We start from the raw sequence: 22492 nt of genomic DNA on the forward strand, positions 1-22492 counted from the left end.
TGCCATTTGCCTTCCAAAAGACTTTGTTACTTTACATTCTCACCAAGTGGTCTGAGATTGCATTTTTCCCTGAACCCTTGCCAGAAATAGGTATTGTGAAATCTTTAAGATTTTTGCTAATCCAATATGCAAATAACAATGCTATCTCATTGTAATTTTATTTGGCACATCTCTCATTTACTAGTGAGGATAAACAACATCCTGTCACATGCTTCTCATTAATGCATACTTTTCTGTTCATGGCTTCTCTATTTTCAGTTGAATTACCTTTCATTTATGGTTTATAGAAGCTCTTTTTCATAGTCTAGATTTTATCAATTTGTTATACATGTTATTCAGTATTTCCCTTCAGCTGGAAGCTTGTCTTTCAACTTTCTTTAAGGTATCTCTCATTGTATATTGTAACTGTTATGCACTAAAATCCATGAGCTTTTCCTTTATAAATTTAGGCAACAACAGTTGCCCAGGATGATTGTAACAAAGCAATATTTTTTAAAATTTCCAGACTTTTTATAGTACTGCTTCATATTTAAATTTGCATTGGAATTTGTCTTTACACATGGTATCAATTATGAATGTAAATGTAATTTTCCAGTTTCAGCCAACTGTTCAAACAACTTTCCTGACTTAAATGCCACCATTGCAATAAATGACATTTTCTGGGCTGGTGCTGTGGTGTAGTAGGCTAAGCTGCCGTCTGAGGCGCTGGCATCCTATATGGATGCCAGTTCTAGTCCTGGCTGCTCCTCTTCTGATCCAGCTCTCTACTATGGCCTGGGATAGCAGTAGAGGATGGCCCAAGTCCTTGGGCTCCTGCACCCACATGGGAGACACAGAAGAAGCTCCTGGCTCTTGACTTCAGATTGGCCAGCTCCAGCTATTGTGGGTATCTGGGAAGAGAACTAGTGGATGGAAGACCTTTCCATCTCCCCCATGCTGTAAGTTTACCTTTCAAATAAATATTTATTGAAAATACATAAATTAATGACATTTTCAGATAGGTAAAAATCTATTCTTGGGTTGTTTCTTCTACCCCACTGGTTTATGTCCATCTTACTATCAATTATTTTAAGTACTATATTATCATACTATATTTCTGTATGTATGAAACAAGCTGCTTACATTTTAAATAACTATTTCTAGCAAGATAAACTTGGCAATCATGTCGTCCAATCTACTCACTCCTCCCCCCAAAATAAGTTCAGATTGGAATTAGCAATTGCATTGAATTTACCAGTGAAACTGTAGTACTGAGATCTAACTTTGAGTCATTCTTATCATGAATGTGAAATGTCTCTATTTATTCATGGCTTCTATCATATCTTCCTGTAATTCTATATTTTTTTCATACTGTTCTTGAAATTCCTGCTTCAGTTTATTTCCAGATGTGAAATGGATTTTTTTAAAAATTAATTTGCTATTTTGTTGGGCTACGCTTCCTAAATTGTAAATATAACTAGGTACTGAAAAATGTTCATTGAACTTTAAGTGTTACTAGTTCTAATAGTTTTCCAAATGATTATTTGAACTTTTGAGGCATATACAGGTTGAGTATCAACTATCTGAAATGTTTTGAGACCAGCAGTGTTTCAGATTTTGGAATATTTGCATTACATAATGACATATCTTGGGGACAGGGCCCAAGTCTAAACATGAAATTCATTTATATTTCAAATGCATCTCATATACGTAGTATGAAGGTAATTTCAACTTTTAGAGCATGTGTATTTAGGCTGCAACCCATCACAAGAGGTCAGGTGTGATACTTTCTACTCTTTTTTTAAAATTCATTTTTATTTAATTGTGAGACATAGAGACAGAGAGAAAGAGACAGATAGAAGGAGCTAAGAGGAAAGGATCATGCTCCCATTGGCTGGTTTATTCCCCAAATGCCTATAACAGCCAGGGCTGTGTCAGAGCAGAGGTGGGGAACAAATCCAGGTTTCCCACATGGGTGGTAGGAACCCAATTACTTGAGTCATTCCAGCTCTCTTCCTGCACCGGCAGGAAACTGGTGTCAGTTGCCAAAGCCAGGAATCAAACCCAGGTACTCTGATAAAGGACACTGTCTTAACTGCAAGGCCAAATGTGTGCTCCATGTGTGAAATTTTCTACTTGTGGCATCATTTCAAAAGGTTTCAGATCTTGGATTTTTGGATTAGGATGCTCAACCTATAATTAAATGGTTATAATACATATATATAAAATATTATACATATATACATATACATATAACACATTATACATATACATATATATGTGTATATATATATGTGTGTGTATATATATATATATATATATATATATATATATATATATAAAAATTATATGAGCTCTCCTCTCTCCCATCTCCCGGCATTTCCACAACACACAAGCAGCTTTATTACAGGGGGAACCGTATGTGTGTCCTTTGTTCAACTGGAGAGTGGAAGAAGAGGCTCAGTAATCTAGTTGTCACAAATAATTTATCAAGTTAATCACTGATAGTCATATTGTAACACCCTGAAAACTATCACATCTCTATTGTACTCTTCTACACTTTTTTGGTAAGTTTTCCTCATTTGGTTTTTCTATCAATTCTTGTCAAGATACAATCTTCAAAGAAACCCATAAATTTCTTATCTGCTGTGTTCATTTTATTCTGTGTATGAATGTGTTTGTGTATTACTTGACAGTGAAGAGCAAACAGATGCAGGCACAGATAGAAGGAAAGTCTACCCTCAAAAATTAGAACAGTTACAATGGGTGAGAATTATACATTTGGAGTTTTGGAAGCTCAAATCCTACACAAGGATCTTATTGACTTGAGTTGTCAGCAGAGTTCAGGACTGACAGAACGCAAAAGAAAAGAAAAGAAATAGAAGAAGAAATCCTGAAAGGAAGAACACAGTGGGGAGGATTAGCTTTAAAATCTGCATTCAATTCTAGCTGACAGCTGAAATGGGCATGCACAGGAAGAATGCAAGATCTAACTAAAAAACAAAACAAAACCAAACAAAAAACAGCTGGAACTTTAAAGAAATGAGTAGAGAAGCTGCTCTGCCAAAGGAGAAGAGAATATGGATTGTGGGTGGAGCCAGGTTAACTACATGCATTTCCAATATTCAGTCTATGCTATGACAAATGTGTACAGTCAAGAAACTACCACCATCACAGACAAGATATTTCAATCATCCTAAAATGTTCCCTGTGTCCCTTTTTATATGTTCCCCAAGCCCCAGGTTTGTTTGTGTTAGAACTGAATACAAAAGTAATCATACAGTGTTCCACTATACAGCTATACAGCAATTGTTTTTTATCCGCTTCCTTACTGATGGTCATTAATGTTAATTCACATTTGGGCTACCATAAACAGAGGTACTATAAACATTTGTGTACTAGACTTCATATAACAGGTGCCACATAGTGGCATACTGAGTAAAGCCACTGCCTATAATTCTCGCATCTCATATAGGCACTGACTGGTTCATGTCCTGACTCCCTGTCTATTGCCTGGGAAAAGCAGCAGAAGATTGCTCAAGTGTTTGGGCCCCTGCCACCCACATGGGAGATCTGGATGAAACTCCTGGCTTCGATCTGGCCCAGCATTGGCTGTTGTAGCCAACTGGAGAGTGAACCAGAAGATGGAAGATCTTTGTCTCTCCCTCTCTGTAACGCTTTCAAATAAGTAAATATTAAAAACAAAGAAAAAAAGATTTCATATAACATGTTTTCATTTCTTTAGGACAAACAGCTAAAAGTGGGATAGATGGATGATATATATTAAATCAATATTTTATTTTACAAGAAACTGCCACACTATTTTTCAAAATGGTTGTGTTATTGCTACAAGCAATTATCAGTTGTTTCAGACCCTTGCTAACACTTGGAATTGAAAAAAATTTTTTTTAATTTATTTATTGGAAAGGCAGAGTTAGAGGGGTAGGGGTAGGGGTAGGGGCAGGGGTACGGGTAGGGGTAGGGAAAGGAGTGGGAGCGGGAGAGGAAGAGAGAGCTCTTCCATCCACTGGTTCACTCCCTAAATGGCCACAATGACCAGAGCTGGGCCAATCTGAAGCCAGGAGCCAGGAACTTCTTTCAAGTCTTCCATGTGGCTGCAGGGGCCTAAGCACTTGGTCCATCTTCTACTGCTGAAAGAATTTTTTATTTTGACTATTCTAATGGATGTGTGGTGACATTTCGTTGTGGTTGCACATAGCATTTCCATGATGCTTCTGTATATATTTAGTAGATATTCTATATCATAATGAAGAGGTTTCTTTCTTGTCCTATTGTGTTGTCATTATGAATGGGTGTTGAATTTTATTCTATGTAAATTATGCCTCAGTGGAGCTGGTGCTGTGGTACAGTAGGTTAATCCTCCACCTGCAGTGCAGGAATCCCATATGGGCGCCGATTCTAGTCCCAGTTGCTCCTCTTCTGATCTAGCTCTCTGCTCTGGCCTGGGAAAGCAGTGGAAGATGGCCCAAGTGCTTGGACCCCTGCACTCACATGGGAGACCTGGAAGAAACTCCTGGCTCCTGGCTTCGGATCGCCTCAGCTCTGGCTGTCGTGGCCTTTTGGGAAGTGAACCAGTGGATGAAAGACCTTTCTCTCGGCCGGTGCCGTGGCTTAACAGGCTAATCCTCTGCCTTGCGGCGCCAGCACACCAGGTTCTAGTCCCGGATGGGGCGCCAGATTCTATCCCGGTTGCCCCTCTTCCAGGCCAGCTCTCTGCTATGGCCTGGGAAGGCAGTGGAGGATGGCCCAAGTGCTTGGGCCCTGCACCTGCATGGGAGACCAGGAGAAGCACCTGGCTCCTGGCTTCGGATCAGCGCGATGCGCCGGCCGCAGTGGCCATTGGAGGGTGAACCAACAGCAAAAAGGAAGACCTTTCTCTCTGTCTCTCTCTCACTATCCACTCTGCCTGTCAAAAAAAAAAAAACAAAAACAAAAACAAAAAAACCTTTCTCTCTGTTTCCCTCTCACTGTCTATAACCCTACCTCTCAAATAAATAAATTTTAAAAAAAATTGTATGCTCGGTTACATTGACATTGCAGGGTAGGGGACCCTACAGCTAATAGTATATTTGCTGGTGAATATTTTCCTCCTAAAATAGGCAATAAGGTAAGAAAATCTGCTTCCATATATCATTGTCCTAGTGGTCTCAGCCAATGTGATATTGGGTAGGGGGAAGACATAGACTAGAAAGAAAGAAGTAAAACTCTCTATTTAAAAAGGACACAATAATTTACAGAGAAAATCTTCAAGAATTAGTGAAAAACCATTCTAAAACTTATGTGCATTTAGCAAAGTCTGAGAATACAATGTTAACACATGAACAATTATATATCCTAGGGTTTAACCTAGGAATATAATGTTGGCTTAAAATTTGAGAATCAACATAATATACCATGTGTATGAAAATGACATCGTATCATTTTTTACATGATTATGTAGTAAGTACTATAAAATTTACAAAAAGCTACTACAATTAATAAGTGAGTTTTAGAAATTTATAGAATACAAAGTCAATATACAGAGTCAACTGTACTTCTATAAACAACTGAAAAAGAAAAAAAAATCAACAATACTTTTTTAAAGATTTATTTATTTTACTTTAAAGAGTAACAGAGAGAGAGTAACAGAGAAGTCTTCCATTCACTGGTTTATTCCCCAAATGGCTCCAACAGCCGGAGCTGGGTGGATCTGAAGCCAGGAGCCAGGAGCTTCTTCTGGGTTCCCACACAGGTGCAGGGGCCCAAGCACTTGGGCCATCTTCTACTGCTTTCCCAGGCCATAGCAGAGAGCTGGATTGGAAGTGGAGAAGCTGGGACTTGAACTGGCGCCCGCCCATATGGGATGCCATCATGGCAGGCAGCAGCTTTACCCACTATGCTACAGTGTCGGCCCCAACAATACTACTTTCAAATCAACAAGGCCTGTCAATTTTATATTCTAATTATCTCTAACTCACTTGCTTTACTTCACTCTTCCTGCTCTAACAACCTATCATAACTTTTTCTAGTAACTTGTTTCAACAATTTCCCAACAACCTCCAGTTCGCAACATTATTAGCCTCTGGCTACAGCATAACCAGAATTACATGTCAAAAAATCTCAGATGTATAAATAAATCCTTAGTTAAATATAATCTCTTTATGGGATAACTCTTCTCCCTCGTCTTGCAATATATCCCAGCAGTATTATAACTTGTTTTCAGTCCCTCTAACATGGCATTCCTGTCCCATTACTCCGTATCTTCCAATATGCTGCTGCTGCTTTCTGGAAACACTTTTCTCCATGTCCCTTTGACATTCTTGCTCCAAAATACAACAGGGTTGAAAGAGACCAAAGCAGACAAACAGTATTTAGTGGGCTACCAAGAGGTTTATGCAACAGGTAATAACTGCCTTAATTAGGCACTGCAGTAGAAACAGATGAAAGGATTGTAAAAGAGACATATTGGCATACATGAAATAAAAGCAAGAATTTTAGAAACCATGTTGCACTAAAACATGGCTTACTGAAGTGATGATCATCCTCTATGTGACTTCTCCTATATTTTCTCAAACCTAATAGAATAATTCAAGAACTCTGAGTTACGTAAAAGAAATCTTCAAAGGATAAATCAAACTATTCCAAATGAATTATGTCATACTTCAGTAGTCTTAGTTAACAGTCTGCTAGGTTAGAGCATTATTTTTAAAATGCATTTGCTTGGACTTGCAGCATTAGCATTACAGGGAACTTGTTGAAAAGGCAAATTCTTCAGATCCACTCGGGACTTTCTGAAACAGAAACTCTGGATGTAGAGTCTAGAAATCTGTATTTTAAGAAGCCTTCCAGGTGATTCCCATGCAGGCTCAAGTTTGAAAATCACAAGGTTAGGAGAAATGGAAAGAAGAACAATCCATTAAAACCTCACAACCAAAAAACTGCAAACTATTTGAAAAAGTAACTCATAGAAAGATCAAGCCAATAGTAACTGACAATCAACTGTTTGTCCTAGTGTAGAGCACTGTACTTTGATTTGAGGGGAGGAGGAGGAAATGTACAGGAATAATACTATCTGAAGACTTTGATAAATAATATGATGGAATAAAGCTCACTAGGAAATAACCAACTTTAAATGCGTATAAAATTAAATAAATCATGCATGTGAATTATAACTATATTATTCATTATTTTCCTCACTCATTTTACATAACATTTATTGGACATTACCATTATACAACACTATGCTAAAAGGTGTGATTTTAAATGAAAGAATGAGAAATTTCAGAACATCAAAGCTTTTCAGTAATGCTGTTTATGCCACTAAAACTGAATACCATGAGTTTCTAAAGACACAAGAGGTTAGCTCTGATTCTGTATTTCTTACTCATGAGACAAAAAGAAAAGCTAGGGAGGAGCCAAGATGGCAGAATAGTGAGGGAACGCACGGATAGTCCAGGAAAAGACAGTTTAATAAAAGTGGAATTACTGTAGTCTCAGGAAAAGGCTCGGGAAAAAATTAGAGGAAACTCTTCCGGATCTAGTGGATGTGACACGGAGGACCTACGGGGAGAGCAAGGACGCCTGGCGTGGAAGCCCAGGCGCAGGAGCTGAGGCTCAGAAGCCAAGCCACGGAAGCAAAGCTGCGGAAGCCAAGCTGCGGAGTCTGCACGCCAGTGCTGGAAGGAGAGGTGAGACAAAAACCTCGGTAACCCCAGTCATTGGTGGGGAAAGGCAGAAAGAGCCTAGAGGGAACAAGGCTTGAAGCCCCGCAGAGGAAAGTTCACCAGGCTGACTGGAGGAGAGAAAAAAAAACGAATAAGGGGAACTGGCACAGACACTAGCCTCTCTCTCCATGCACCTTACAAAGCCGAGCAAGACAAACAGCAGGCGCCATTTTGGACATATTTGAGACCACACTGAGGGCTGCATAGACCCTTTGTGTGGTCCTTGCGGTAGAGCAGACGAATACCCACAGGGGCCAGATGTCATACATCAACTACCTTCAATTTCACTCAGTTGTGCGGAATTACTTCCCTTCTGAGTAAAAAAAAAAAAAAAAAAAGAAAGAAAAAAAGAAAAAAAAAAGAGAGAGTGAGCGAGCAAGAGAGAGAACAAACTGTGTGAGTCACCTTTGGCACACCCTTAACCCTGAAGAACCAAACAAATCTCTCTGGTCACACCCATCACAGCCTCTACAGATCCATCAAAAGCAGACAGTCCACTTAATCTAGAGTCATAGTATAACGAGAATAAACACCACAGTGAAGAAACTAAATATCTCCAATATGCCAAACAAATGCAGAAACCGAGGTAACAAGAACAAGGAAGACACTATGATGCCCCCAAATGATAAAGATACCCCAATTCAAGATTATGAAGATGACGAGGTAGAAGAAATGCAAGAAGCGGATCTCAAAAAATTAATAAGAACATTAAGAAGTTCTCAAAAACAAATTCTTGAACTACAGAAATCCTTACTTGACAGGATAGAAAATCTCTCTCATGAAAATGAAATATTAAGGAGGAATCAAAATGAAATGAAGCAACTAGTAGAACATGAAACTGTGATAGTGATGAGAAATCATAATGAAATGAAGAATTCAATAGATCAAATGACAAACACATTAGAGAGCCATAAAAACAGAATGAGTGAAGCAGAAGAGAGAATATCAGACTTAGAAGAGAGAGAACAGGAAAGGAAACAGGCAAACCAAAGAAAAGAAGAGGAAATTAGAAGTCTAAAAAATATTGTCGGGAATCTACAGGATACTATTATAAAACCCAACATTCAGGTTCTAGGAGTTCCTGAAGACATGGACAGGGAAAAGCATTAGAAGGCCTTTTTAGTGAGATACTAGCAGAAAATTTCCCAGGTTTGGAGAAGCACAGAGGCATCTTAGTACAGGAAGCTCATAGAACCCCTAATAAACATGACCAAAAGAGATCCTCACCACGACATGTTGTAATCAAACTCACTACAGAGAAACATAAAGAAAAGATCCTAAAATGTGCAAGAGAGAAACGTCAGATTACTCTCAGAGGATCTCCAATTAGACTCACAGCAGACTTCTCATCAGAAACCCTACAAGCTAGAAGGGAATGGCGAGATATAGCCCAGGTACTAAGAGAGAAAAACTGTCAGCCCAGAATATTATATCCTGCAAAGCTCTCATTTGTGAATGAAGGTGAAACAAAGACCTTTCATAGCAAACAGAAATTGAAAGAATTTGTCGCAACTCATCCAGCCCTGCAAAAAACGCTTAAAGATGTTCTACACACAGAAACACGGCCATCAGTATGAAAGATGGTAAAGGAAGAAAACCTACCAGTAAAAGATCATAGGAAGCTTAAAACATATACTAGAAAATATCTTTGGGAAAATGGCAGGGCAAAGTCACTACTTATCAATAGTCACATTGAACGTTAATGGACTTAATTCTCCAGTTAAAAGGCACAGACTGGCTGAATGGATTAAGGAACAAAACCCATCTATTTGCTGCCTACAAGAAACACATCTTTCCAACAAAGATGCATGCAGTCTGAAAGTGAAAGGCTGGAAAAAGATATTCCATGCCAACAGAAATGAAAAAAAAGCAGATGTAGCCATATTAATATCAGACAAAATGAACTTTAACATAAAAACTGTTAAGAAAGACAAAGAGGGACACTAAATAATGATTAGGATTCAATTCAACAGGAAGATGTAACTATTATAAATGTATATGCACCTAATTACAGGGCACCGGTTTATTTAAAAGGTATGTTACGGGACTTAGAGGGAGACTTAGATTCCAATACAATAGTACTGTGGAACTTCAATACTCCACACTCACAAATAGATCAACCAGACAGAAGATCAACACGGAAACAGCAGATTTAATCAACACTATTACACAAATGGATCTAACAGATATCTACAGAACTTTCAATCCTACATCTAAAGATTTTACATTCTTCTCAGCAGTGCATGGAACCTTCTCTAGGATTGACCACATACTAGGCCATAAAGCAAGTCTCAGCAAATTTAAAAGAATTAGAATCATACCATGCAGCTTCTCAGACCACAGTGGAATGAAAGTGGAAATTAGCAACTCAGGAATCCCTAGAGAGTATGCAAACACATGGAGACTGCACAACATGCTCCTGAATGAACACTGGGTCATAGAAAAAAATCAAAAGAGAAATCAAAAACTTTCTGGAAGTAAATCAGGATAACAACACAACATATCAAAACTTATGGGATATGGCAGAAGCAGTGTTGAGAGGAAAGTTTATAGCAATAGGTGCCTACATCAAGAAATTGGAAAGGCACCAAATAAATGAGCTTTCAACGCATGTCAAGGATCTAGAAAAACTGCAGCAAACTAGACCCAAATCTAGAAGGAGAAGAGAAATAATTAAAATCAGAGAAGAAATCAACAGGATTGAATCCAAAAAAAATTAGCCAAACGAGGAGCTGGTTTTTTGAAAAAATGAATAAAATTGACACACCATTGGCTCAACTAAATAAAAAAAGACCCAAATCAATAAAATCAGAGATGAAAAAGGACACGTAACAACAGACACCACAGAAATAAAAAGAATCATCAGAAATTACTACAAGGACTTGTATGCCAGCAAACAGGGAAATCTATCAGAAATGGATAAATTCCTGGACATATGCATTCTACCTAAATTGAATCTTGAAGACATAGAAAACCTAAATAGACCCATAACTGAGACAGAAATTGAAACAGTAATAAAGGCCCTCCCAACAAAGAAAAGCCCAGAACCAGATGGATTCACTGCTGAATTCTTTTTTTTTTTTTTTTTGGACAGGCAGAGTGGATAGTGAGAGAGAGACAGAGAGAAAGGTCTTCCTTTTGCCGTTGGTTCACCCTCCAATGGCCGCCGTGGTAGGCGCACTGCGGCCGGCGCACCGCGCTGTTCCGATGGCAGGAGCCAGGTGCTTCTCCTGGTCTCCCATGCGGTGCAGGGCCCAAGGACTTGGGCCATCCTCCACTGCACTCCCTGGCCACAGCAGAGAGCTGGCCTGGAAGAGGGGCAACCGGGACAGGATCGGTGCCCCGACCGGGACTAGAACCTGGGGTGCCGGCGCCGCTAGGCGGAAGATTAGCCTATTGAGCCAGGGCGCCAGCCCCACTGCTGAATTCTATCAGACATTTAAAGAACTAACTCCATTTCTTCTCAAACTATTCAGAACAATCAAAAAAGAGGGAATCCTCCCAAATGCTTTCTATGAAGCCTGCATCACGTTAATTCCTAAGCCATAGAAAGATGCAGCATTGAAAGAGAATTACAGACCAATATCCCTGATGAACATAGATGCAAAAGTCCTCAATAAAATTCTGGCCAATAGAATACAACAACACATCAGAAAAATCATCCACCCAGACCAAGTGGGATTTATCCCTGGTATGCAGGGATGGTTCAAGGTTCGCAAATCAATCAATGTGAGGCCGGCGCCGCGGCTCACTAGGCTAATCCTCCGCCTTGCGGCGCCGGCACACCGGGTTCTAGTCCAGGTTGGGGCACTGATCCTGTCCCGGTTGCCCCTCTTCCAGGCCAGCTCTCTGCTGTGGCCCGGGAGTGCAGTGGAGGATGGCCCAAGTGCTTGGGCCCTGCACCCTATGGGAGACCAGGATGAGCACCTGGCTCCTGCCATCGGATCAGCGCGGTGCGCTGGCCACAGCAAGCCAACCGCGGCGGCCATTGGAGGGTGAACCAATGGCAAAAAGGAAGACCTTTCTTTCTGTCTCTCTCTCTCACTGTCCACTCTGCCTGTCAAAAAAAAAAAAAAAAAAAAATCAATGTGATACACCACATCAACAAACTGCAGAAGAAAAACCATATGATTATCTCAATAGATGCAGAGAAAGCATTCAATAAAATTCAACACCCTTTCATGATGAAAACTCTAAGCAAATTGGGTATAGTAGAAACATTCCTCAATATAATCAAAGCAATTTATGAAAAACCCATGGCCAGCATCCTATTGAATGGGGGAAAAGTTGGAAGCATTTCCACTGAGATCTGGTACCAGACAGGGATGCCCACTCTCACCACTGCTATTCAACATAGTTCTGGAAGTCTTAGCCAGAGCCACAGGCAAGAAAAAGAAATTAAAGGGATACAAATTGGGAAGGAAGAAGTCAAGCTATTCCTCTTTGCAGACGATAGGATTCTTTATTTAGAGGATCCAAAGAACTCTACTAAGAGACTGTTGGAACTCATAGAAGAGTTTGGCAAAGTAGCAGGATATAAAATTAATCCACAAAAATTAACAGCCTTTGTATACACAGGCAGTGCCATGGCTGAGAAAGAACTGCTAAGATCAATCCCATTCACAATAGCTACAAAAACAATCAAATACCTTGGAATAAACTTAACCAAGGACGTTAAAGATCTCTACGATGAGAATTACAAAATCTTAAAGAAAGAAACAGAAGAGGATACCAAAAAATGGAAAAATCTTCCATGCTCATGGACTGGAAGAATCAACATCATCAAAATGTCCATTCTCCCAAAATCAATTTATAGATTCAATGCGATACCAATCAAGATACCAAAGACATTCTTCTCATATCTAGAAAAAATGACGCTGAAATTCATATGGAGATGCAGGAGACCTCGAATAGCTAAAGCAATGTTGTACAACAAAAACAAAGCCGGAGGCATCACAATACCAGATTTCAGGACATACTACAGGGCAGTTGTAATCAAAACAGCATGGTACTGGTACAGAAACAGATGGATAGAACAATGGAATAGAATAGAAACACCAGAAATCAACCCAAAAATCTATAGCCAACTTATATTTGATCAAGGATCTAAAACCAATTCCTGGAGCAAGGACAGTCTATTCAATAAATTGTGCTGGGAAAACTGGATTACCACGTGCAGAAGCATGAAGCAAGACCCCTACATTACACCTTACACAAAAATCCACTCAGCATGGATTAAAGATCTAAATCTACGACCTGACACCATCAAATTATTAGAGAACATTGGAGAAACCCTGCAAGATATAGGCACAGGCAAAGACTTCCTGGAAAAGACCCGAGAGGCGCAGGTAGTCAAAGCTAAAATCAACTATTTTGATTGCATCAAATTGAGAAGTTTCTGTACTGCAACAGAAACAGTTAGACGAGTGAAGAGGCAACCGACAGAATGGGAAAAAATATTTGCAAACTATGCTACAGATAAAGGATTAATAACCAGAATCTACAAAGAAATCAAGAAACTCCACAACAACAAAACTAACAACCCACTTAAGAGATGGGCCAAGGACCTCAATAGACATTTTTCAAAAGAGGAAATCCAAATGGCCAACAGGCACATGAAAAAATGTTCAGGATCACTAGCAATCAAGGAAATGCAAATCAAAACCACAATGAGGTTTTACCTCACCCCAGTTAGAATGGCTCACATTCGGAAATCTACCAACAACAGATGCTGGCGAGGTTGTGGGGAAAAAGGGACACTAATCCACTGTTGGTGGGAAGGCAAACTGGTAAAGCCACTATGGAAGTCAGTCTGGAGATTCCTCAGAAACCTGAATATAACCCTACCATTCAAGCCAGCCATCCCACTCCTTGGAATTTACCCAAAGGAAATTAAATTTGCAAATAAAAAAGCCATCTGCACATTAATGTTTATTGCAGCTCAATTCACAATAGCTAAGACCTGGAATCAACCTAAATGCCCATCAACAGTAGACTGGATAAAGAAATTATGGGATATGTATTCTACAGAATACTATACAGCAGTCAAAAACAATGAAATCCGATCATTTGCAACAAAATGGAGGAATCTGGAAAACATCATGCTGAGTGAAATAAGCCAGTCCCAGAGGGACAAATATCATATGTTCTCCCTGATTGGTGACAACTAACTGTGCACCAAAAAGAAAACCTGTTGAAGTGAAATGGACACTATGAGAAATGGTGACTTGATCAGCACCTGCCCTGACTGTTCATGAACAACTTAATACTTTATCCCTCTTAGTATTTTTTTTGCTTGTTCTACTTAATACTATTGGTTGAATTCTGTAATTAATACACAATTATTCTTAAGTGTTGATACTTAACTGAAAAAATGATCCCTGTTAAATATAAGAGTGGGAATAAGAGAGGGAAAAGATGTACAATTTGGGACATGCTGAAGCTGACTTGCCCCAAATGGTAGAGTTAGAAACATACCAGGGGATTCCAATACAATCCCATCAAGGTGGCATGTACCAACGCCATCTCACTAGTCCAAGTGATCAATTTCTCTTCACAATTGATCATAATGATAGGACTTAGAGTCAAACGGATCACATAAACAAGACTAGTGTCTGCTAATACTAACTCATAGAATAAAAAAGGGAGAAAATGATCCAACATGGGAAGCGGGATACACAGCAGACTCATAGAATGGCAGATGTCCTAAATAGCACTCTGGCCTCAGAATCAGCCCTTAAGGCATTCGGATCTGGCTGAAAAGCCCATGAGAGTATTTTAGGCATGGAAAGCCTTGACACTCTGGCAAAAAAAACAAAAAAACAAAACAAAACAAAAAAAACAAAAAACAAAAAAAAACCACCTAAATGAAAGATCTCTGTGAGTGAGATCCCAGTGGAAAGAACAGGTCATCAAAGAAGGAGGTACCTTTCTCTGAAGGGAGGAGAGAACTTCCACTTTGACTACGACCTTGTCCAAATATGATCAGAGTTGGTGAACTCAAAAGGCTTCCAAAGCCTTGGCAACTCATGACAAGAGCCTAGGGTGATTACTGATGCCATAAACAAGAGTGTCAAATTGTTAAGTCAAGAACAGGAGTCACTGTGTACTTACTCCTCATGTAGGATCTCTGTCCTTAATGTGCTGTACATTGGGATTTAATGCTATAACTAGTACTCAAACAGTATTTTTCACTTTGTGTTTCTATGTGGGTGCAAACTGTTGAAATCTTTACTCAATATATACTAAACTGATCTTCTGTATATAAAGAGAACTGAAAATGAATCTTGTGAATGGAAGGGGAGAGGGAGCAGGAAAGGGCAGAGTTGCGGGTGGGAGGGAAGTTATGGAGGGGGAAAGCCATTGTAATCCATAAGCTGTGCTTTGGAAATTTATATTCATTAATTAAAAGTTAAAAAAAAAAAAACCAAAGTCATCCTAAAATTTGAATAAAAGAATTAAAAAAAAAAAAAAGAAAGAAAGAAAAGCCAAGTACTTTTTTGGTTGATCAACCGTAAATTCGATTAAATTAATTTCAATGTCTATAACCTAAGGTCATATTAGCCCTAATCCTGTAAAACTATCCATAATATATATATATATATATATATATATATATATATATATATAAAAACATGTATAAATAATATAGGTAAGTTTTAAGATTAAAAACTCTGAACTAAAAATAGAAGAGAATTAATTCTTGCAGACTCTAACCAAATTCCTTTTGATCACTGATGGTAATCTGTGTTACCTCTTCTGCTTAGTTCATTTATTTTTGGAGTAAATTATGTACCTCTATATGGGAAGCAATACTGTACGGCTGAGACAGCAGAGGCTCTGAAGCCAGATCTGAAGTCAAATAATTTCAGCTACTTAACTAACCAATGTGTCTTCAGACAAACTGACTTTTACAACCTTCAATTTTTCATCTTTTAAAGAAATTTAATGACACTTTCATCATGAGAGTATTATAAGAATTAAATGATATTGTAATTCATGAAACATTTGGCTGATTAACAAATCCAAAATAAAAGTTTCATATTACTCTTATTCCATTCTCTTTTGAGTAATGGCATCCCATCCCTGCAGTTCACTGATTATTCTTAAAGCTTTAATATAATTTTACAATGACAACTAGAAATGAGACACTATTTACTAGATTTGTGCCCTAGAGGTCTTTCCTTGGAACACAATTTGATCTCACAGATTCTTCTGAATATTTTAAAATACTGATTCTGGTGCAGTAGAAAAGATTGGAACAGGGAATTAGGAGACTTAGATTCTAGTTTCATTAGTTCCAGGAAGTAGCTTGAGTTTCATCTCCTTGGACTGGGTAATGGCTCATGAAACATAAGGGTGTTAGACAAGATAATCTCTAAAGCCTCTTTTGGGTCTTTAAAATTCTATGATTTTAACTTCTCTGGAAGAATTGGTTTGGATACTTGGACCTGGGAATAAACTTCATTTATTGAGAAAGAAATGTTCAAGATAGAAAACGCAAAGTAACAAAAAGTAGGGGACAGCAAAAAAACTGACCTAGCTCAAAATACCTCTACTTCTCCATATTCATCCTAGTGAAATTATGTACAGAAATGTTTTCTTGTGTACAACTTTATGCAACAGAATTTTATCTCTTGTGGCAGATATGAACTTAGTATTAGTCCTTCTGGAATACCTCCTCAGGAATCATGGTCTCCTTACCCATGGTAATGACTACGGTGGTGAGTAGTCAGTATCTTCCATTTTGCAGACTTGTTCTCCTGTCAATCTCAGTCAAGCCAAAGGCTAGTGGGTCTGACCTATGAGGTTTAGCAAGATAACCTAAAGAACTATCCCTTTTTTTCTCTCAGTGTCACACATAGTAAGGTGTAACAGACACCTTTCACGTATTTGCCTGGCTCACAACTTCACTTTCCAGGGAAGGCTGTAATATAGATATTTCTACTCACTTCCATTTTTACATGAGTTTATACACCAAGAAATAACAGTATTATTCTAGTTCCTTGTAAAAGCTCAAGTGATCTGGGGAAGGCATCCAAGTATGAGGAAAAGTTTAATTTTAGCTCAGGTCAAGACTATATATTTTTATAGAGACTACGTGTTGGTTTGTTTTCATCCATATCATCCTCATAATTTACTACAACTCACTTTTGGAAACACAAAGTCAGTACAGGATACCAAGAAAATGAGTAACAGCATTTAACATTTCATTTTCGCTTCTTATTATCTATTCACTCAGAGAACTAGATCTCAACTGAGCAGGAACTAGAGGGTGAGAAAGAAAAATGCTACTTTTCTCATAAATGGTATTTGTATTTTCCATAACTATTCTAATAATGTAGCCTTAAAAAGAGATTTGTAAAAGACTGAGAGAACAATTTCTTCAGCCTCCCATTTGTCTAAGCTGTAGAGTATTTCCTTCCGTATAAATATTTCCTGAAAGTAATCAAAAGGCTATCATCTTTTAAAGTCCCTCACTGTGTAGCCTATAAACTTATAAAAAATCCAATCAGAATTTGCTAATACACCCCTCATTTAGGTTCACAATAAATTATGCTTGCTTAGTATGTTTTATAATGTTTAACTGTCAGAGTAAACATTTATATTAGTCATCACACACTATCTTCTATTTCTACACTGTGATCTTTTCAATCAAATGAATCAAATTGTAATTATTGAAGAGTGCACTAAAAAACCAAGGAACCTAATGCTAAAGAATTGTGCAGTACTGAAAAGTAATCTCGGTCTCATTTGTGAGGGCTTCTTTTCCTATATGGAAAATACGTCTCAAGATATTTTAACCCTTATGTATGTTTTTTTTTTTTTCTCTTTAAAGAGGCATAAAGTAGATTTACTTTTTAGTTGTCAAAGACACACAGTTAATGAAACTAGATTTGTAGGCTGACTGCTAATTGTGAAAATGCTGAAGGTAATAACCTCCAACAGATTAAAACATCAAGAAAATAACCAAAAAGAGAAAAGAATTATCTCTAATTATTAAAACCAAATAAACTTACTAAGTGAGTAATATATTAAAAAGGACTTTATATTATCAACATAGAGAAAAACTGAAAGGAAAATATAAGACACTAGCTTAAACTTACTGGATTATCTGTGGAATCCTCAGTCAACTGTAAACCAAAATAGTCTCGCTCGGTCAAATCAAGATGCTTGAAGACTATATCCAACAGAACTTGCCCCTGATCATGTTTCTGAAAGAAAAAAAAAATTTAATTCAAATTTGATAAGACTGCACACTTTACACTTTTTTGTTCTCCTCTATTAAATTGGCAACTGTTTCTATACCAATAATCTGAGAATGAAGATCTCACATGTGACACAGTAATTTAAAAAAAAAATTGACTTTAGGCAAACTGATTCAAAGAGAACACAATAAATATGAAGGTATGAAGAAATCTGATTGAAAATGTCTTTTACTTTCAGGCTATTATGGTATTTTTTATTTCATATTTTACCACATTAATTCATTTACTGCTTCATATCATTTTCCTATGTTTTTCATTATTATATTTAAACTATGAATAGAACATGACATATTTGATAAAATACAATTGTGTACAAAATAATGCCACAAAAAGGGAAACAAAGATAGTGAAATTTATTTGAAGCAAATTTGATAAAGGACTAATATTTGCATTTCAAAGTACTCAGATATCTTTGGAGAAATATCACATTTTAACCTCACAAGCATTCTGTCATGGAAGCTTTATTTATTATTCCTATTATTCCTGTTTTAGTAAGAATGAGTAACTGTAATTTCATCACTTTACACAGCCACTAAATTGTGACAGAAAAGACATGATTGGATAATCCCCTAGAAAGAAATATAATAAAAAAAAAAAACACAGAGAAGCAGTCAGTAACAAAAGAAATTTAAATGGGAAATTCTAATGAATGCCACAGCAAACAACAATCCAAAAAATAAAATCCAATCAATAGGATTTAAAAAAATACTTACTAGTACTAATGTTATACAGGTTAAATAACCCTCATCCAAAATGCTTGAGACTTGAAATGCTTTAGATCTCAGAAGATTTTCGGTTTTATTTGAATAGCTAAACAGACTTACATAAACATCCCTAATGTGAAAATTCAAAATCTGACATGCTCCCAAATCTGAAATTTTTTGACTGCTAACAGGACACTCAAAAATTTCAGATTTAGGAGCCTTTCAGATTTCTAGATTAGGGATGCTCAACCTTCAGATATAATCTGTTGGGAAAACAAGTTGGAAATTCATAACAATATTGACTACAATATTGTAAAAAAAATAAAATACAATAAACAAAATCCAATATTGGAAGAAACAGCTATACAAAATAGTAGTAGTCAATTTAATATTTTCCATATAAGATATATACTGAAAAAACACAGGGGTAAATAGTAGTTAATAGTTACTGCTACTTTTTCCTCTCATTAGCCAGAGCAGTTAAGAAGCTTCCAGCTACAAGGCACAATCTAAATTCTGAGCCAAAACCATAAGGACTTTTTTTTTTCATACAATAGAGTCTAGAGGCACAACAGAATCCAGAGCAATCTAATTTAGCAATAAGAAACACAGTCAAGGACTAGGTTTTTTTCCATCTCTGTTAATCTGCATTGCAAGTATTGGCTACACTTGTGAGATTTTAGCAGTATAGTCATAGTACTTTCAAGATTCATAATTGAACATGACAATGTTCAAAGGAGGTACCTTCCTTGTAAAGTTACCTAACAAAAAACTTTGCTTCCTGTCTTACTGGCCAGAATTAGATCAAAAGACTATTTGCAAAAATCAATGCTAGGTAAGATATGCTTCAAAGAGTGCTTCTCAGTGTTGGTCCCCATTTTAATCACTTGCAATTGACTTCTATGTTAATGAATAGTTCCTTCACTACCCCACTCCCATTCTGATTAAATTGATGAGTCAGAGACCCAGCATCAGTTTTTTCAAGAACTACTAAAGTGATTCCAATGTACTTTTCTAGAGTACACTGTAACAGACTCATAGATGGAATAGACTCATTTATTCCTATACCTCCAGTTAAATGACAATGATTGATTATGTTGATATTTCCATGTGTGTTGGCTTTTTGTATATCTTCACAGAAATGTCCAACAAATTGCCCCATTGTAAATTAGGTTGTTATCTTTTTGTTATTGTACTCTAAAGAGAACTTTATGTATTTTGGATACTAAATACTTATTATATATGTAATCGGAAAATGTTTTCTCCCATTCTATTAAGTTGTCAAACCCAATGGGTAGAAAAAAAACTGAGGTATTCTCCAAACCCAGGGAAAACAAGTGCGGAGCTTAGAGTTCCATGCATCACAGATAGGAAGGAGGAATTGTCTTCTACCCTTTCCCTAGCTACACCATAAAGTCCTTCACAATATGCCCTTTCATAGGATCTTGGGTGGCAAGCAAAAGCAGAACACATAGGCTGAAATTCCATTTTAACCTGTTGGTAGCAGGCAGTGTTCAGCTTCCCCAGTTGGGGTGATGTTAGCAGAAACTGAGTGAAGCCCAGACTTCCACCATCACCTCTAACACAGAGCTGTAGCAGGTGGCATCTCCCAGATGGAGAGAAGGAGGACTTATGAAAGAAAAGTGGGTAGACAGACATCTTCAGTGAACTACATGCAAAACTAACCAAAATTAAAATGGCAAGAGGTATAAGAACTTAACCACAATGTGAAATACATGGACAGTTTGCTGAAAGATCTTTGGATAACATATACACAAAGAACAGAATGGCACTGAAAATATTAAGGAAACAAACTGCTATTAGAGCTATAATCCAGGGCTGGAACTGTGGCACAGCCGGCTAAAGGCCTGCCCTGAAGTGCCAGTATCCCATATGGGCATTCTAGTCCCGGCTGCTCCTCTTGTGATCCAGCTCTCTGCTATGGCCTGGGAAGGCAGTGGAAGATGGCCCAAGTCCTTGGGCCCCTGCATCCATGTGGGAGACGGGGAAGAAGCTCCTGGCTCTGGATTGGTGCAGCTCCGGCCGTTGGGGCCATCTAGGGAGTGAACCAGTGGATGGAAGACCTCTCTCTCTGTTTTGACCTCTCTCTGTAACTCTTCCAAATAAATAAAATAAATCTTAAAAAAAAAAAAAAAAAAACAAACTATAATCCACAGGGACCAGCATCGAGGCATAGGCGGCTAAGTTGCAATCTGCAGCAAAGGTATCTTATATTGAAGTAGCGGTTTGAGTTAAGGCTGCTCCGCATCTGATCCAGCTCCTTGCTAATGCACCTGGAAAGGTAGAAGATGGTCTAAGTACCTGGACCTCTGTCACCCACATGAGAGTCCCAGATGGAGTTCCTGGTTCCTGACTTCATTCTGGCCCAGCCTCAGTCCCCATCATCACATCCATTTGGGGAGTAAACCAGTGGATAAAAGATCTTTCTCTCTGTTTCTTCCTTTCTCTGTGTCACTTGCCTTTGAATCTTTGAATTAAATAAGTCTTTGGGTGAAAAAAAAAAAAAAAAAAAGCTAAGCTCCACAAAAGTAGGTCAGGATATTTATCTGACCAACATGACTCTGCTACAGAGAAGACTGAATAGGATCCAAACACAATACCCAAAATGTCCAAGATACAATACACAGAACACAATGCCCAAAATGTCTAAGACACAATCTAAAAATCATCCATCATACCATGAGCTAGGCAAATCTCAACTAGGCTGAGGAAAGACAATCAACAGACGCTAACATCAACTCAGCTGCTGGAATCATCTGACATGGATTTGGAAGCAACCACCACAAAAATGTTTCAAGGAGACATTATGAATGCCCACCAAAGAAATAAAACACATAAAAGAACCAAACAGCAATTACACTTAAATAACTAAAAAATATATATATAGTAACAAACAAAAACTGAGTGGATGGGCTCAAGAGATAAATGGAGGTAACAAAGAAAACAATCAATGAACTTAAAGAAGGATCAATAGAAATTATTCAATATGACTAACACAGGAAAGACAGAGAGGAGTAAAACAAAATGAAACCCCCAGAGACTTGTGGGACAAGGGAAAAATGATGTAACATTCATTTCACCGGAGTCTCTAAAAGAGAAGAGAGTTTTAGGATAATAAAATATTTGAAGAAATATTACCTGAACATTTTATAATCTATCAGAAGCAAAAACACAGATCTAAGAATTTAAGTGATCTCCAAGCAAACTGAATCCAAACAACTCCAACTGATTCTCATGCAAAATGGATCCAAAGAAATCTACCCTAAATTAATCATCAAAATATTAAAATTACTTAATTTCAAAGAGTTAAAGAGAGACAGGGAAGGAGAGAGAGAGAGAGAGAGAGAGAGAAAGGGAGAGAGAGAGATCTTCCATTGTTGGTTTACTCCCCAAATGGCTACAATGGCAGCACTGAGCCAGGCTAAAGCCAGGAACTTCAACAGGGTCTCCCATGTGGGTGGCAGGGGCCAAACCACTTGGGCGATCCTCTGCTGTTTTTTCCAGGCCATTAGCAGGGAGCTGGATCAGAAATGGAACATCCGAGACATTAGCCAGCACCTACATAGGATGTGGTGTTGCAGGTGGTGGCTTTATCTGTTAAGCCACAACGCCAGCCCCAAAATACTACAACTTAAACACAAATTAAAAATCTTCAAAGTAGCTAGGAGAAAAAAGGGAGACCTTACTTCTAGACAATGACAGTTTCAATAAGAACAAGTTTCTCACCTGCAATCATGAAGACCAGAAGGAGGTATACATTTTTCAAGTGCTGAAAGAAAACAACTATTGACACAAA

At 37.9% G+C, this 22492-nt stretch overlaps 1 protein-coding gene across 3 annotated transcripts in view; it reads right to left on the bottom strand.

Moving 5' to 3' along the window:
* Nucleotides 1–22492, bottom strand: part of PTPN4 (protein tyrosine phosphatase non-receptor type 4) — a 193787-nt gene that overhangs the window by 114998 nt on the left and 56297 nt on the right. For all 3 annotated transcript variants that reach the window (XM_062184611.1, XM_062184543.1, XM_062184597.1), the window contains one exon: nucleotides 17810–17917. In XM_062184611.1, coding sequence (XP_062040595.1) covers nucleotides 17810–17917 — 108 coding nt within the window. The remainder of the gene's footprint in view (nucleotides 1–17809; nucleotides 17918–22492) is intronic.

This window comes from Lepus europaeus, chromosome 1 (genome assembly GCF_033115175.1).
Source record: "Lepus europaeus isolate LE1 chromosome 1, mLepTim1.pri, whole genome shotgun sequence".
NCBI classification, from domain to species: domain Eukaryota; kingdom Metazoa; phylum Chordata; class Mammalia; order Lagomorpha; family Leporidae; genus Lepus; species Lepus europaeus.